Below are 17,329 nucleotides of genomic sequence, written 5' to 3' on the forward strand. Positions count from 1 at the left end.
CATGCACCCCATCCAGCCAGTGCAGGTTGATCTGGTCCAGGATGGAAGGAATTGCCCCGAGTGAGCTCCACTGCTGGATGGAGGCACAGAAAAGGCTCAGAGAGGAGACAGAAGAACAAACAGAGGTGACAGGACAGGATAGAGGCATTGACACCCACAGGTGCTGCCAGCCCTGGTGCTCCCTGCAGCCCCACAGCCCACCCCAAGGAAGGAAATGGAGGCAGAGAAGAGACTTGGTAAGAACAGACTTTTAATCAGACTCCATCACGGCCATTACAGGGCTTTTCTCACCTGCTGAGGAGTCCGGCCGGCACGGCACGAGTGGTAAATACACCGGCTACGAGGATACATGGGACGAGTTTCTATCAGATCTGTGCTTTTACCTGTACAGGAGGGTTTGGCCAGCATTGTGCTTACCCACAGCGGAGCAGCCCGTGTGCTGCAGGGGCTCTGCCTGAGCTGGGCTGTGTCTCTGGGGGTCGGCAGAGCCACCGGGGCACCTGCACACCCCGCTCCTGCTGGTGAGAGCCGGGGCGGAGGGATGAGGGAGGCAGTGGGAGCAGCTCTGGAGGAGCTGGGGAGCAGAGGGAGCTGCTGGGAGGGCAGGAGGGGAAGCCCTTCTCCATAGCGGGGCTCCTCATCCAGCCCTGCTCTGAGCAGCGCGATCCGGGCTGGGAAGGAAGGGGAGAGCTGGGAGGGGGCAGGAGTATCGGCAGCATCCTCCCCTCCTGCTCCAACCACCCGGAGGGAAACTGGAAAGTGCCTGTGCTGACAGCTAGCAGCTATTCCCTGTGCCTCTGCGGGGAGAAAACAAACTGAAAGTGATCGCCAAGGCTAAAAGTCACCGGGGATCGACCCCGAAAAGGTGCACGGGGGGGCAGAGGGGGAGAACCAGGGGGAAGAACCCCCCCTACCGGTTCCCAAAGTGACCGAGTACAGCGAGAAGTGACCCCGAACGCGACAGCAAGGCGCACATCCCACACACCGCACCCCACGCACGGCATTGACAGACAAACACACGCACACACAGCGACGACACGGAGCATCTACAGCTTCACACCCCCCCACACCCCATCCACCGACCCCCCCCCCCAACACCGAGCAAACACCACGAGAAATACACAACTTCCACGGATAAAAAGAAAGGCGTCCGTCCCCCCCATCGCCCCCATGGTGGGGGTCTGGGGTTTGGGGGGGGGACAGGCACACAGCCACCCACCACGCACGAGAAATAAAAAGGTAAAAATCTGTCTGATATACAGTGAGAATTGATCTGTACAGCACTGGGGATGAAAATAGGGTCACGGGCCACTTTGTCATTTAACAGCATTTACAGTGACATTTACAGAATAAATATACAGTAGAAATAGAGAATCTGTGGGTTATTATTCCATCTCCTCTCTCTGCATGTGTTTTATATATATATATATGTATATATGTATATATATAATATAGCTTTCTTGTTACCTTCCTGTTGGTTTTGCCTCTTCTTGGTGCTGCAATAAGAGGGGTGGGAAGAGAACACCTCCCTGTCCAGTTTGGGAATGGCAATGGGAGGGATGGGGGGACTGAAGCGTTCCCCCAAGGGCTCGAGGAGCATCACAGCACGGCAGCAGATGGGACCTGGTGAGCTGCCCTGCTCCCTAACTCCATGGGAGCTGCGGTGGGGATCCAGCCCCTGGGCTCAGTCACTGCCATGGGAAGGTGACACTGGGCAGCGATGGGGGAAACTGGGGACAGAGGGGGGAGGAGAGGGTGAAAAAATGTGGTTTTGTGCTTCTCCTGTTTGGAGGTGATGCAGTGGGGATCTCTCTGTGTCCCTCTGTAAGGGCAGGAGGAGGGGAAGGTTAATCTGGATGAGGATTGGAGAAGAGGTGGGAGCACAGCTGACCCTGGGGCTGGTGCTTCCTCTGCCATGGGTCATGCTTTGGGTCAGACCCCATCTTTGTTCCCCCCTGGATAAATGGCTAACGAAGGGCCTGTGCTAATTGCCCAGTAAGATGCTCCAGCTGAGCCAACAATGAGAAGAACTATAAACACAGGATCCCAAACCATCAGAGATACATGGTGGGAAACCTCCCACCCATGGATGGGCAAGAAAGGCTAGAGGAGCTCGTGGGCAAGGAGCCAGGAATGTGACCTGCAAAAGTATTTGAAATGCCCCCAGGTGTGGTCTCAGCCCAACAGGACTGAAGTAAGGAGCTCGCTCAGCTTTTGAGACCATAAAACGTGCCAAGACAGCAGGTGCTGCTCCCCTGTGCCCACGGAGAAAAGAAGGAATGGTCACTTCATACCGTACTCCCAACAGAAATTCTTGGCTTTGTGTTTGATTCAGGGAAACCTTCAGTGCCAGAGGGAGAAACTCAGAACTGGGAAACCCAACCCACCTTCCTCATTCACACAGCTTTGCATCCATGTGCTCCCCAGGCAGCATGGACAGGCACCACGGAGGGCTCAGCAGCCTGGATGCAGCTCATGGGGATGCTGGGACCCAGTGCTGGCTGCTCAGACGTATCCTTCCATCTGCCATCCCCAAAAGCCAGCTCACCTCCCCACAGCCCAGGGCAGTTTCCTGAGAGCCAAAGCAGGGCTGCTGTAGGACCTGGTATCCCACAGCTCCATGTGCCTAAAGAAAGCAGCAAGAGGAGATGACCACCACACCAGGGATGGTGGTGCAGCAGAGCATCCCACAGATCCGGAGCCATTCCAGCAGAGTGCTCCCTGCTCCATCCCCATTGCCCTTCTAGACCTCACATAAAATCCCTCCTTTTGGAGGTGCCGCCCAGCAGAGCTGCCTGCCCACAGGCCATGCCATCCCAGCATCTCAGAGCACACCGACCACACATCACCCCAGTTCCCACCTGGGAACACCCTGCAGACCCTGTCCCTGTGCTGGTGGTGATGGGACAGCCACCAAAGAGCCACCAGCTGCAGTCTCACACACGTCACCATAACTCAGCCCCACGCTGCTCCCTGCCAACCCTGGCCAAAACATTGGGGTTATCTGGTTGCGTCCACAGCTAGAAAAACTACAGGAGATACAACAGCAACAACGATGGCAAACAACGGCAGCACCCTTTTGTGCTATGAACATCGACGGTTAATTGTGCTCGTTGGAATAAGGCCATGACTCCTCCCAGCTAAAGGACAACAGACGAAGGGCAGAGCGCTGGGCTGCAGGAGGAAGCATGGCTGGCTTTCCACCTGACGCCGGGTCCTTTTTTCCAGCCACCAGCTGCTTGAAAAGAGAGATTCTTTGCTTCAGACTCGAGCTGCGAGAGGACAACCCTTGGAAAAGCATCGCAGCATCCCTTGCTCCTCCCTTCCCTAAGGCGAGCCCCAGGTCCTGCCCTTTGCTGAGGGCTGTTGGAGGAGTCCTGCCCCTCCCGCAATCCCTTCATCATCATAGGAACGGCTGCTTTTGGTTACAACTTAAAGAGGGGTTTCTTCTTCTTTGATAGTTTTCCCACTGCCTGAACAGCCAGGATCCACTCCCCAGCGACTTCTCCTCTCCCAGGGGGTGGTCAGCTGCCCACCATCACAGTTCAGACTCGGGGGTGCCGGCCGTCAGGTACCCGCTCCCATAGCGTCCGTTGGGCGCGCTGCTCATCTCCATAGGGGAATTGCTCCCAGGACCCAGGTAGGAACGGTGGGTGGGCATTGGGGATGGGGTCTCGCTCGGCACCTTGCTCAGGATGAAGCGCGTCTCGTCGTTGTCTTCCAAGTTGGAGATGTCCTTCATCATCCGACCCTTCTTGTAGGTGACCGAGAGGGTGTTGGAGCCGTCTGACACCAGGTGGAACTGCCGGAGGATGAAGACCAGAGGCAGAGGGAGGGAGGCCAGGATGATCAGGGAGATGAGGATAGCCATGGCCCAGCTTGGGTAAAAAAGGAACTTCTCCGCAGCCTGAAAAAGAGAGAGATTGGTGCCAGGGAGCTGCGACGCACACCAGGTACGACATCTAAGTGCTCAGCAGCTCCCGCTGCCTCCTGCCAGCCTTCATCTTAGGACAGCAAATCAAAGTGGATAAAAGGCCGTGCACTTTGGTGGAACCAAGATAAACCCCAATGTCACACTCGAGCTCATGCTCTGAGCTGACTTGAGCCTTTTGGGCAGCAGGGAAAAATGATGGCCAAGCGGGTGGGACACGTCCCAGCTGGAGGAATAAGCAGAGCTGGGATGGGAACCCTGCTCACCTCCTCTCTGATCCACGCGCTGTAGCCCGGGGGGCTGACTCCCAGCTGGATGATGCTGGCAGTCATGAGTACAGCCATGCAGATGGGAGAGACGTACTTCCAGGTGTAGTAGTAGAACTGATAGGGCCGAAAACCCAGCATCTCTGTCAGTTCCTGCATGAACCTGCAGAGAGGAAGAGATGGAACCACACTGCTCCCCACCTTCCAGCAAGAAACTCCCTCCCAGGAGCCCTGCTGCAGATTAGACTCAAAAAAGAGCCCGGGGAAGAGCACAGCTGAGCCAGGAGATCACCTCAGTCTTTCGAACCCATAGGATGGGTTGGGAACCTCCCGTGGAAAAGGCCACCTGAGCCTCCCTTGCTCTGGCCAACAAGAATAGGCACTGAGGGAATGAGGTTCCAGAAACCTCAGATAAAACTGTGATGACAAGCAACAGAGCACCAGAACCAAAGCTAGATACCCATTAGCAGGACTTGCTCTTGGTGCTGGGTTACACCGAGGGCAGGGTAGAGGATGGAGGCAAACATATCCTGCCCCTGTAACAACTGCCTTCAGGGTATTTGCTCCATCAGAGCTCGCCTCTTGGAAAATCAGAAGTGGAAGGCGGGGGCTTTTAGCCAGGAGTTACAGCCAAGATTTTCCATTTCTGGTGCAAACACCTTACTTCTTAGTGCCATAAATCCAGGCCACAGCGATGTTCTCCAGGATGACCACGACGGTGAGCGGCAGCGTGGCTGAGTAATCATCAAACATGGTGACAAAGTAGTTCCCGGAGCGCTGCACGAAGATCAGACCCACCACGAAGGCGAAGATGCAGCAACCAACTGCGGGGAGAAAAATGGGCACAGTTAACAGAGCACGGATCAGCTGGCGTGATGGTGATGTGCCAGTGGCTGAGTGATCTTAGTGGCCGTTTCCAAATGATCCTATGGTCCCCAGGGTAACTGAGGCTGGTACCCCATAGGTTCTGATCCCATTACATGTCCACGTGTCCCCGCTCTTCTAGAATGACAATGGGGACCCTCCAGCCCCAACCCATGAGGATGCAGAAGACCTCACCTGTGAACACCTCCTTCCGCACCTTGAAGGTGTCGATGATGGGCGTGGTGATGCCTGACATGGTTCCAATCATGCTGCCCAGCCCCAGGTTTATCAGCATCAAGAAGAACATGACAGACCAAAACGGCGAGGCTGGGAAGTGGGTCATGGCTTCTGTGAAGGCGATGAAGGCCAGGCCAGTTCCTTGCACTGACTATTTATGAGGGAAAAACAAAAAAAAAGACAGAAAGGATGAAGAAACATGTCAGGCTGCGTGTCTCAGGGCTCTCTCTTCCCACTGAACAACTCCTCAAGGAAAGAAAAATCCACTCCAGTGTCTGGTGTGGAAGTGGCAATGACCCTAATTAGACTTGCTACCATGGGCAGACCATTCCCACACCCCAGGAAAGACCACAGGAGCAGGGAATTCCCATCCTTGGAGGGTCACTGGAAGCAGTTTTTCTAGACAGGGCAGCTTCTAGCAAGGACTGCCAATGGGCAAGGTGATTTCTTTGTCCTGTTAGGAATGCCATGGGGTACCTTGTCGAGCTCATCCTCCAACAGACACGCGTCCAAGCCCAGCTCTTTGAAGTGCCCCTCTTTCACCGTCATGATCACCCTGTACATCTCGTTGTAGTCTTTGGCTGTCAAGTGGGAGAAGTTCACGTGGGGTGGGATGAGGTCGTGGCTGAGCACGTTGGTGTTCAGGTATCCCAAAATCTTCTCAGCATTCCTAGGGGAGAGCAGAATCCGGTCACCCAGATACGTCCCCTTCCATCCAGTGTGAGAACCTGCTAGAGCTTAGTGCCCAACCAAAGCCAGAAAAACTGTGCCCTCAGCTACAAGGGGGCACCTCTGGAGATCCAGATCTTGATCACAAGCAATCTGAGTCCTCCAAAACACAGCATCACTCAGTCCTTGAGCCACAGCCCCGCCAGCACAGGTTTCCCCACCCCAGACGGACAGAAAGCAAATCCACCTACTCCACCACGCATTTCTCATTCATGATGTTGGCCTTGAAGCCCAGCACGGCGAACACAACCAAGGTGGCCAGGACAGAAGTGAAGAAGTTGATGAAGGAGACGAGTGTGGCATCGAAGTGGCAGTTGTTGTCCTGCTTGTTGTAGCTGGAGAAGGCGATGACCCCCCCAAAACCCAATCCCAAGGCAAAGAACACCTGCGTGGCTGCCTCCCGCCACACCTGGGGGTCCAGCATCTTGTCCAGCTTGGGGAGAGGGGACACAGAAAAAGGAATGAGGGGTTGTGGTGGTGCCAGAGCCGTTCCCATCCTCCAGAGCCTTTTGGGATCGTTTAACCCCAGACCTCTCCCCCCCTTCCCCTGTAGCAGGCTGTGGGCCCCCAAGAGCTGTTCATCAGGAGATCCTAATTAGTATCTTGTAACAGCCTCACAGCTGAGCTGTTTCATCTGTATCTCTTCATCATTAATTAATTAGCTAGTTAATTGCATAAACACCAGCGGAGGTTTTGCTACCAGCCAGCATCATCTCACAGAGCCCCTAAGCTCTTATATAAATGTATTGCTGAGGGCACCCCTCCCCTTGCCCACCCAAAGGGAACGATGCCTCAGGCAGCACCATGATGACCACCTCAGGGCTCTGCAACACCTCCTGCCTCATTTATTGGGACCTTTGTGGCTCTGATTTTTGGGGTGGAAACAAGGGAAAAAGAGGATTCTGTGAAATGACGTGCACGAAGGGTGAGCAGCCCGGAGGATAAACCTGCTGGGAGTCTGCTGAGCTCTTACCTTAGGGGTGAACATGTGCATGATCCCATCCACCGCCCCGCGCAGCAGGAGGCCCCGCACCAAGAAGCAAACCAGCACCACGTAGGGGAAGAGGGAGCTGAAATACATCACCTGGAGCAAGAGGAACGCGTGCAGGGTGGGCACCACCTCCTTTACCTCTCAGCCCCTTCCCCATATCCATCCCCAGGACATCACAAACTGGAGCCTGAATGCTGGTGCCAGACAAGCCCTGGGGAAGGACAGCTCTGCTTCCCCATCACCTCCCAGCACCACTGGTTCCCAGCATGGGGCTCCCTCCCAGTGTCCCAGTGATGTGGATGAGGCTTCCTTCTGGGCATAGGGGATGTGATACCACCCCACTGCCACGGGGCAGCAGCCTCCTTGCCCTGTGCTGATGCGCTCTGTAAAACATCTGGCACAGCTGGAGATGGGTTCCATCTGAACATCATGGGAAACCAACACATCTGGAGGACGGATTGCTGCTACCCACCTTCCCCGAGGACTGGATGCCTTTGATCATGGCCAAGCCAACGAGACTCCAGGCCACCAGCAGGCAGAGGGTCATCTTCCAATTGAGTCCCCCACTCTCTGAGATGGAGTTGGAGATGTCCAAGGCCTCCCGGTACCAGAAGTAGGTGGTGGCTGAGCTCCTCTCACATTCAGTCTCCACAACTGCAAATGAATGGGGGTACCAGAGAGTGAGGGGCTGGGGGAGAGCCACCTCTCTTCTCACTCTGTCCATGTCCCCAGGAGACATCCCAACCTCCAGTGTCCCCAGCCTGCAATAGCTGAAGGTTTTGAGGGTGTCTGGTGCCCCAAAGCCCCAGTCCCCATCATTTACCCCCATATCTCACCAGCCACGGAGCCATTCTTGACAATGGGGCACTCGCTCCAGGGAAGAGGGTACTGGAAGGACTTGAAGAAGTAAAAGATGCTCCAACCGATGATGACGTTGTAATAGAGACCGACAAAAAAGCAGACCTGCGTTGGGAGGTTGAGGAGGACACGCTGTGAAGCAGTGGGAGCAGTGCTGGTGTTCCCATTGAGCAGGGATGGGCTCATTCCCAAACCAACCCTAAACCCACGGATAGAGCTGAAAAACTCCATTCAACCCTTCAATCCCCCAGACTGGGCTCGGTGAGGTTTGCCCCAGACCATCCCCTGTTTGCAGCCTGCAGAGCATCCCACACACCCCAGTGCATGCTCACCAGGCAGCTGGCATAACCGATGCCACCGAGGCGAGGACAGATGTAATTCCAGACACCAATGCTGCCCCGACGGATCCGCTGCCCCACTGCCAGCTCCAGGAAGAACAGCGGGAGCCCGATGATGATGAGCAGGACCAGGTATGGGACCAGGTAGGCACCTGGCAGGGACAGAAAGCTTGTCACGGACTCATCTGCTTGCTCTTATATCCCAACGAGAGACAGGCTGTGTCTGGTTCATCACTTTGTTTGCAATAGAAAACACACGTGCGTGGCGAGGAACCCTGCAGCATCCCCAGGCAGTGTGGGTATGTGCAGGATACTTGAGCTCTCTGCTAGGGGTAAAACAGCTCGGAATAGAAAGGAGGTTAATCTCCATCTAATTGGGGAGACCAGAGAGAAATTAGCAGTTCATGAAGCATAACCAAATGGCTGTAAAAGATGCGATGACTCACGCTGCAGCGCCCAGCTGATGAATGGCTCCAACCTCTGCCAGGGGCTGCCGGACAGCACTGGGAGCACGTGGCTGCAGAGCTGGGATTTATGGCCAAGTGACAGCCAGCAGAGCTGGGCCAGGGATGGATGGGGCCGTGTTTGGAGCAGAGGTAAGGAGGCTCATTAAGTGAGAGGCTCATTAAGGAGGAGGAAAATGGAGATGCACGCACCCAGGGTGCAGCTGGACACTGGTGTAACCCGGAACACCCACAAGCTTCCCATCCCTGCAACACCCTCACGGGCATCATGACCTCCAGATGATGAGACAGATGGATCCGTTTGGATGCAAACTTCTCCAACGTTAGAGATTTTTCCTCCACTGACCCCTGGGAGGACGGCCACCAGCTCATGCCCATGCGTCATCGCCAGCACACGCGGCTCCCGGCACACCGAGTGCTGGGAATTTGGCTCAGGCCCATCTCACTGCCAGCACCAGGCTGTTCTCCCCCACAGATGTCTGCTTGGGGAGCAGGAAGGAAGCAGCCATCCCACCCTGCACCGAGCAGCTTACTGCCGTGCCAGCCAGCTCCCAGCTCCGTGCCTCAGTTTCTCCATCTGTGCAAGAGAGGGCAGCTCACATCTGGAAACCTGCTGCAGGAAGCTGTCATGCGGCAGCAAGGGGCTTCTAAAGGCATCTGCTCATCCCAACACATGCCCTTTCGTGCCCCTGCATCCCAGGGATGAGATAGATTAGCGTGTGTTAGGGGGTTGTCAAACCCACTTGACCCCACAGCAAGTCTCATGGCTGCTGAGGGTTCCATCCTGTTATATGGGGAAATTGAGGCAGGGTGGGTTCAGAGATGCCTGGCATCTGACCTCCTGCTCAGAGCTGGCTCCTGATCCCATCTATTAGCTGGGATGAGCAGGAAATCACAGATGCAGAGAGCTCCCTACCAAAGGAATCAGGGCTTCGTTGCAGCCCTGAACGTACCGGTGGGATTCACTTTGTTCTCAGGGCAGGCAGATGAGCATCCTTTAGCAAGAAGCTGCCCTGGAGGTTCCTGCAGCTCTGCACCGCAGCACAGCCAGCAGCTCCCAGCTGCCCCTCACCTCCCAAACCACCCCCACTGCTCCCTCCACCCCCAGCACCCACACCCCAGCAGAGGCAAGATCAGCCCGCAGACCACCCCCAAAACCCCATCTCTCACCTCCTCCATTCTTTTGGCACAGGTAGGGGAATCGCCAGACATTTCCCAGCCCCACAGAGTAGCCAATCTGGGCCAGGATGTACTGCAGCTTGCTATTCCACGCCGGCCTGTTCTCTGCATCCAGCTCCTCCTCCCCGTCCTTCTGCTTATCCCAAGCCTCCCCTGTCACGTTGAGGACGCTGCGTTTGTAGTCCACGGGCTCCTCATGAGCCAGCAGGTCGGCCACCGACTCGGTGACATGCTCACTGCTGTGCTCCCGCTGCGTCACTTTGCTGTTTTTCGGCATCAGGACGGCTCCGTGCCACCCCAGGGGCTGGGATGGGGTGAAGGAAGAAGAGGAACGTCCCCGTGTGAGCTGCTTGGGGCTCACCTCCTCGTCATCAGCAGGACCTGTATGGGAAGGGGTCAGCAGCATGGGGTTGGTTGGTTTTGCCTCATCCCGGTGCTGTTGGGACTGGCAGAGATGATGGGGAGAGGTCACCATCACCCCGTGTTTTGGGGACATCCTTTGGGCTGGGGGATGCTGAGTGGAAGCAACACCCTGCTGCTTCCTCGGTGGGGAGAGCCCCCAGGAGGGAGCACCCATGGGTGCAGGGGGGTGGTGACAGAGCAGTCCCCCCAGCCCTGCACAGCCCTACGGCTCAGTCCTGAAGGGCCACAGGGCTCAAAAGCACTCAGGTGACAGTGACAAACACCAGGGCTCTCCATCCTCCTTGGATGTTATCAGGCACAAAGTGGGTGAGAGCCAGCAGTTAAATCACCGCAGGCAGTTCTATAGCAAATAACATCTGCAAAACAGCCACGGTGACACAAAGCCATCCATCGTCCCAGCCCTGCTGCCTTCCCAGCCTTGGCCTGGGAACCCAAGCCACAAGATCTGCACAGTCTGAGCATTGACACCAGAGATCCTTGGCCATACTGGAAGAACTGGGGTTAGACTGGCTCATGCCCCAACTGGAGGACAGCCATAGAAACTCCAAGTCATGGAAGAATAACTCTCCCCAAGAGCTGTGCTTGCTTCTGTCTTCCATCCTCGCTGTCCATCAGTGTGACCACCAGTCCCTGGAGGAGCAATGGGGGCACACCCAGGGTCCCAAAGCCCCCCCCATGTTTCTCCTGAGCTTCTCCTTTTACACAGACACCCATCAATCCCAGCCCTGAGCACAGCTCACAACCCTGGGCCCTTCCAGAGCACAGGGCTCAGCCAGGCAGCCCTTCTCATTCCCAAGCAGCCATCCCAGTGCTGGAGGGAAGCAAAGCAGCAGGACAGCTCACCCTCCTCACCCTCACCTTGCTGCTTCCTCACCCCAAAGAAAGTTCCCCATGTGCCAGGCCCCTGTTCCTAATAGAAAAGCTATTTTCAGTCAAAAGCTGCATCCGTTGCCAGGCAACTGCGTCGCCTCACAGCCTTGGCTGGATCAGGCTCCTCCAGAGAAGCTGTTTGAATTATTCCTTCAAGCCTGGTCCAGCAGTGTTTCATTTCCTAACGAGGACCATTCATATAAAGCGTTCACAGTTCAACAGCAGCAATTTCCAGCACAGGGCTGCCCACAGCCAGAGCATCCCCAGCAGGGGATGGGTGCCTGCTCTGGTGGAGCAGTGGGAGGTGGGGGTTCCCGAGGCAGGAAATCACAGATTTCCACCGAGTTTGGGTCAGGCTCTGCAGAGATGAGAGGATTTGGGGTGAAAGTGGGTGCTGAGCTGCTCTGCTGGGGCTGGGATAAGGAGCTGAGGCAGCACTGGAGGAAGAGAAAGGGGTAAGGAGCAGAAAGCTCTCCCCTTATGTGAAGTTGTATGGGAAAGCTGTGCTATAAGGATAATCTTCACCAATGTGGCTGTTCCTGTGTCTCTGCTGCTTGCTTGGGGACACCCTGCTGCTTCCCAGCCTGATGGCAGCAGTGCCCACTGGAGGAGACCCAGCCCACGGAGAGGGGTCTGCCACGATGCTCCCAGCCAAAGCTCAATTCAAATCCATCTGCAAAAAGTACTTCTGCCCATCTGTTTCATTAGAAGAGGAATTTAATCAAGGAATTCATCTCCCAAAACAACAACTACGCTGCAAAGGAAGGTCAGCTGACAATCAGGAGCTTTTAGCTGGAGGAAGCAGAACCCCCTTGTAGCGGACAGATGGAGATTCAGCTTGTTGACCACCTTCACCTTCTCACATGTGCAATTTTCTTTCTCTTCTGAAGGAAGATCACAGCCCACCAGTGGGTCTGGGTACCTCCCCATGGTGCTCATAGAGGGGTCCAGGAAGGCACCAGTATGAAGTGGGAGGGCTGGGACTGCAACAGTGCCTGTGAGATGGGAGCAGCTGCCAGCACCCATGGGGAGGGATAGGGTGAGATGCAGGAAAGAGCATCACTGCCCTGGGGATAACCCACCTCCCCATGCTCCTGCCATGGTTTTTCCACTTGCTGACTCAGGAAGGTGAGTGGGGAAGCTGGAATCTGTCAGTAGCAACGGAGCTCAGGGCCCAGGGGGTGGGCACAGGGAAGCTCTCTCCTCTCCCAGGGACAGAGCAGCTCCTGCGTCCAAATTCTGCACTTAGGCTCCATTTGGGGGAAATTGAGGCGACAAAAAAAAAGCCAGGCTGGGATGCAATGAATTCAAAATAACCTTCAAATTCAAACCATGGGGTCTCTGCACCGATACAGCACCCTGCTCCCTCCACCAAGGTCACAGAGCAGGAAAGGAGAGCAACCAATCCAGGCACAGAGGGATGCCAGGGAAGGAGGAAGGCTGAGGGATCCAAGCGTCCCCATCCTGGGACACCACACCAAGGGCTGAGCTTTATGCTGCAGACGAGGAGGGGACAGACCCAAGGTCACCTACGGACCTGGAGAGCTTGCAGAGAGGTGGAGGCACAGAGCAGGCACCTCTCCCACCTCCCTTTTGCACCCAGCAAGGCTGAGCAGCGAAGCCACGAGGAGAGCAGTGGGGGACCTGCTGGGAGCAGCATCGCTCTGCATCGCAGCGAGAGCACACGGAGCCCTTCAGCCCCAGGAAATCAAAGCGGCATCCCGTATAGCAGAGCCCCGAGGAGCTTCTGCCCCATAGATAAGCAGCTCGGCTCTCCCACAACCCCCTCCAAGCAAAGCTCCCATCGCACGCAGAGCTGCCTCCATCTTAACGCCGCTCCTCACTCCCAAACCAGGAGACTCACAGCTCCCGCTCGGCTCTTCCTCACCTTCTTCATCCTCTCCGGCTCCACGGGGGAAGGCTTTTGCCTTCCGAGCTCATTAGGGTCGCTCCCTTTCTTTAAGCGATCCCTGCTAATTAGCGCCAGGCTCCGCCACCCCCCGGAGGTGACGCGCGGTGACTCAGTGGCAGCGGTCCCACATCACGGGGTCCATCCCCTCCGGCCCCCAAACTCACACGGCATGAGGGGAAACACGCAGCCAGGGGTCAGCAGAGCAGGCCGAGGGGAAACACCGCAGGGAGAAGCGCTGGACCCCGGGCTCCCACCTTCGCAAGCAGTTTGCGTGCAGCTCTGCGGCCCGCAGCCGGCATTTATCGCAGGGGGGGGCGATGCTCAGAGCTGCTCTCCTCATTCAGGCTCGTTTTAGCGTCGTGACACAGGAGCAGTTCGCGTTCGGGGATGAATCAGAGCTGCCTCCGCTTCTGCTTTACACCCCCCCCCCCCCACCCAGGTGGTACAAACAGCCCCCAGCCCCCTACGGGCGAGCAGACGTGTGGCTATGGCAGCCGTACCGCCGTTTGCCACCTGCTCCATCCCGGAGGTGGGCACAATTCCCGCAGCCCCAGCTCTGCTTTCGTACCATTGAAGGGTTTAGAGCGAGTTTTCATCAATGGATTCCGGGAAAAAAAAAAAAGAAAAAACCACCAAAAAGGGCAGTTTTGCGGGTGGGTCACGAGGCAGTCACAACAACCCCTGAGGAGGGGAACCTCGGCGCCGTCGGGAGCGTAGGAACCCATTGATTCCCCGCATCCCGTCTCCCTTCACGTCTCGTTTAGGATCGGATGACATCCATCATCCGCAGCGGTGTGACACGGAGCTGCCGTCACGCGGTTCCTTCGGGCTGCTCACGGGGTGATCCCTTCCCCCCCCTCCCTCAGCCCCCCACCTTCAGTTCCAGCTGGAGCTGCTGCCCCACCGAACCCAACTTCACCCCGATCAGCAGCACACAGACCGCGCACGCTCTGCTTTCCCCCTCTGTGGTTCACAAAGCACCTGCGTTCACAAACAAACCAACCCCAAAACACAACCCGGGACATTCCGCCTCAGCACCGACCCGATTCCATCGCATCCTTCCACCTCTCTGCCATTCGAGGCGGCTCGCATCGCTCCCCATTACAACCAAACCCTATCGATGTCACCCCGACCGCCTCCCGTTCGACCTGGAGGACGGACAGACCCGCATTTTTATTTCCCTTCCTGATCCAATCTCGACACCTCCGGGGAGATTCTGGCACTGAACTGTGCGCCCTGCCCGGAATAGCTCAGCTCCACACGCGGCATTTCAGGTTTGTTCCTTCCGAACCCAGAAATAGTTGCATCAGCTCACGATGGATCGCAACCTCAGGTGCCTCTGACGCCAGAAGCGGAACGATTTCACCTTCTGGGTCCTTTGCAAAGAGCTGGGAGAGGGTTGGTGGGTTTTTTTTTTTTTTGTTTTTTTTTTTTTCCAGCCCCACATCTCCGGAATGACGCAAATCGTCCCCAAAGCGATGCAAAGATGCACCTGGCCAAGACGTCAGCCCCAAACACAGCCCCAAACACACCTCCGGCACAGCCACAATGCAAGAAATGCACTAACGGGAAGCAAGGACTCCCCACACTCGACACAGAACGGCGTGAAACCAAAACCCCAACCCTCATTTTACTGCCTCAGAAGAAGAGTATTCAAAAGAAAAAGGAAAAACGGAAAATCCCTTCACTTCGGGGGCCGGGTGTGAAATATTCCTCGCAGCCGAATGCTTTCTCCTCTCCCAATGTTATTGTCAAGGTCAGCCTGGAGGCTCTATTTATCCCCCCTCCCCCCCACCCTCAGGGGGCAGCTGGGTGGGATGAACCCCCAGCCAACCCCATCCATTACCTCAGCCCCTCCCCACCCCGGGGGTCCCGGGATGATCGCTCCCCCCCTCCCCCCAACACTCCTCAGCTCCAGGGCCGCACCCGCTGCCGCAGCCCCCCGAGCACCTTCCCTCCCACCCCCCAAAAGAAAAACGGATGGGGAGGGGGAAAACCAAGTGGGGAGGGGGGAAGAAAGCAGCCTTACCTCTGCGCTGCGGGTGGAGCGGAGCGAATCTCCGAGAGGAACGGAACGGATCGGATCCCCACCCCCACCCCGCACCCCCCGGGCGGCGGCGGAGCCGGGTACCTGCGGGGCCACCGGGGAAACCGCCGCCGCCGGTACCGCCGCTGCCTCCGCGCCCCGCGGTGACGCTGCGCGGCCGCCGCCTGTCGGTCCTTCCCCCCCCCCCTTCCTTCCCTCCTTCTCCTCCGCGGATGCGCGTTGGGTTCGGCGCTGCGCCCGAGGGGAGGTAACTCCTCTCTCCGCTCCCGAGTAATAAAATATATATCTCTCTCTCTCTACATATATATTTAAATACTCCCCCCACCGCCACACACTCACTCAAATAAATAAATAACAGCGGACGCGCAGCCCCTGACGCAGGCTTGAGTCATCGTCACGGCTGCACGTCAAAGCTGGGGGGGCAACCTGCCCCCCCCCCCACACACACACCATCCCCCAGGCTCTCTGAGGGGGCCCTTGTATTAAAAATAACAGCGGAATAGAAGAGAAGGGGCGGGTTTCCTTCTGCCCACCTTGGTGTCCGTATGAGGAGCCCTGAATGAAAGGAGCGGCTCCAAAGGTGTCGTCCTCCCCACCTCGTTTTGCCTCTCCAGGTGGGTTTCCTGGGGGTCCCTTTGCTCCCCCCTCCTCCCCCTTTGGTGTTTTGGAGTCACGGAGCTGCACCGTGTGGTTTATTGGGAGGAAGGAAAGATACGGGCACGACCGCCTCTTCGGGGCATGCAAACATCACAGCCAGCTTCCGTCGTAGGTTTAATTAACCGCAACCACTTAAGCTGCTTTGATGCTGTGGGGAATCGAGCAGAAAACCCAGCACACCTGAAGGGATCGGCCCTGCCCTTGAGAAGCACCTAATTGGGTTCGCCAGGAAAGCCGGAACCCGTGGGGCTGATTTACCGATGGGGAAGAGGGAACTTTCAAAGGGGTTCATTGTCGCTTCAGAACCTGATGGAAGTGATTCATGAACCGTCCCAGAGACACAAATTCAGCCCATCCTCAGCAGTGCAGCTTCTCCAGCTGACACATCAGTGGTGCAGGGGGCACTGGTGCCCGTATCCATGGTGCAAAGGGAGCACTGGTGCCCGTATCCATGGCGCAGGGGGGCACTGGTGCCTGCATCCAGCTCCTGGTGCCCATGAGAAACCCCAGCAAGAGGAAAAACACCTTCGGAAGAGGAACCCTATGGAGGATTCAGACCCACTGCCCCAAGGCGCAGAGCTCCAGCTCCCACTGTCTGCTCACCTCCCCAACCCTGAGGCCGTTTCCCTTTGCAGCCCACGAGGCGCAGAGCGATCCATCCTCCCATCTGAGCCCCCCCTCCCAGCTCACTCAGCCCTGTACTTTTCCGCGGGGAGCAGCTTGGATTAAAGCAGAGCGTGTGCATGAGTAATGCCTCTCGTGGAGGAGCAGTGCCCCGCAGATCCGGCGGAGGGCTCATCCCGTGCTCCGAGAGCAGCGCGTTCCCAGCAGCATCGGGGCAGCAGCCTATAAATATCCGCCCGCATCCACCGCTGCTCTCATTTGACCCCGATCCCCGCGATTTCGGCTGCCATCTGTCACCGTAGCGATGGAATCGCGGGGGCCACCAACCTCTCCATCCCCCCCAGTCATCCGAGGTCCCAGATCTCGGAGAGGCACTTCGAGGATGGCGAATTGCAGATGGAAGGGAAGGAAAACGCAGAGGGAGGTTGAATGGGAGCGGGTGATGCTGCGGGGATGCAGGTGCCAAATCTCACCTGCAGGGCAGTGCAGGCAGAGAGGTGGGGGGAGCACAGGGGTGAGAGAACCCCCCGATGCAGGCAGAGCATTGCAGGGATGCTGCCAGCACGGGGAGCTGCCTTTGCCCAAAGCAGAGTGAAGGTGGAAGGGATTAAACGGCACGAGGAAGCGTGGTGAGGAAGATGGTTTTCCACCTAAGCTGTCGTGCCGACCTACATTTAAGTGATAATAATCTAAGGGGATAATGCCCTCTGGTTTCTAAATATGTATTTCCCTGCAAAGCCGTGGGCTGTCACGGCTCATCCACGGCCCAGAGCTGCTAACACAGAGGGAAGGGATGGAGCCCGTGAGAGCAGCGGCCGCGCTGGCTCTGAGCAGAGGGCTTTGAGCTCTGCCATAGCATTTCCCAGCCGAGCATCCTGGAAGGCGAAGGGATCCATCCTCCTCCTGCTTCACTTTGCTGCTCCTCCCGCAGAACCACGC

General features: G+C 56.8%; 1 protein-coding gene across 2 annotated transcripts; it reads right to left on the minus strand.

Annotated features, from left to right (window-relative positions):
- Positions 1-228: 228 nt before the first annotated feature.
- Positions 229-15,228, minus strand: SLC6A17 (solute carrier family 6 member 17). 2 transcript variants are annotated; one of them, XM_031605960.2, is made up of 12 exons: positions 15,092-15,228; positions 9,849-10,238; positions 8,209-8,366; positions 7,855-7,981; positions 7,491-7,672; positions 7,001-7,111; positions 6,219-6,460; positions 5,776-5,968; positions 5,257-5,449; positions 4,862-5,021; positions 4,198-4,360; positions 229-3,907 (listed from the first exon to the last, which is right to left on the minus strand). In XM_031605960.2, the coding sequence occupies exons 2-12, from the start codon at positions 10,132-10,134 to the stop codon at positions 3,539-3,541; spliced, it is 2,184 nt and encodes a 727-aa protein (XP_031461820.1). In that variant the 5' UTR covers positions 10,135-10,238; positions 15,092-15,228; the 3' UTR covers positions 229-3,538. The 2 variants fall into 2 exon arrangements, with proteins under 2 accessions (XP_031461820.1, XP_089980605.1); XM_090124479.1 differs by lacking the exon at positions 15,092-15,228 and adding an exon at positions 13,039-13,457.
- Positions 15,229-17,329: the final 2,101 nt, after the last annotated feature.

Source organism: Phasianus colchicus, chromosome 25 (assembly GCF_987193195.1).
Source record: "Phasianus colchicus chromosome 25, bPhaCol1.hap1.1, whole genome shotgun sequence".
NCBI classification, from domain to species: Eukaryota; Metazoa; Chordata; class Aves; order Galliformes; family Phasianidae; genus Phasianus; species Phasianus colchicus.

What these genes read in the sequence shown, in the direction of transcription:
- SLC6A17 (XM_031605960.2), bottom strand. Translation starts at nt 10,134, where the DNA reads ATGCCGAAAAACAGCAAAGTGACGCAGCGGGAGCACAGCAGTGAGCAT. An exon ending in TCGGTTATGCCAGCTGCCTG is followed by an intron (nt 7,982 to 8,208) that starts GTGAGCATGCAC and finishes CTCCCAACGCAG; the next exon opens with GTCTGCTTTTTTGTCGGTCT. An exon ending in TGCACATGTTCACCCCTAAG is followed by an intron (nt 6,461 to 7,000) that starts GTAAGAGCTCAG and finishes CCTCTCCCCAAG; the next exon opens with CTGGACAAGATGCTGGACCC.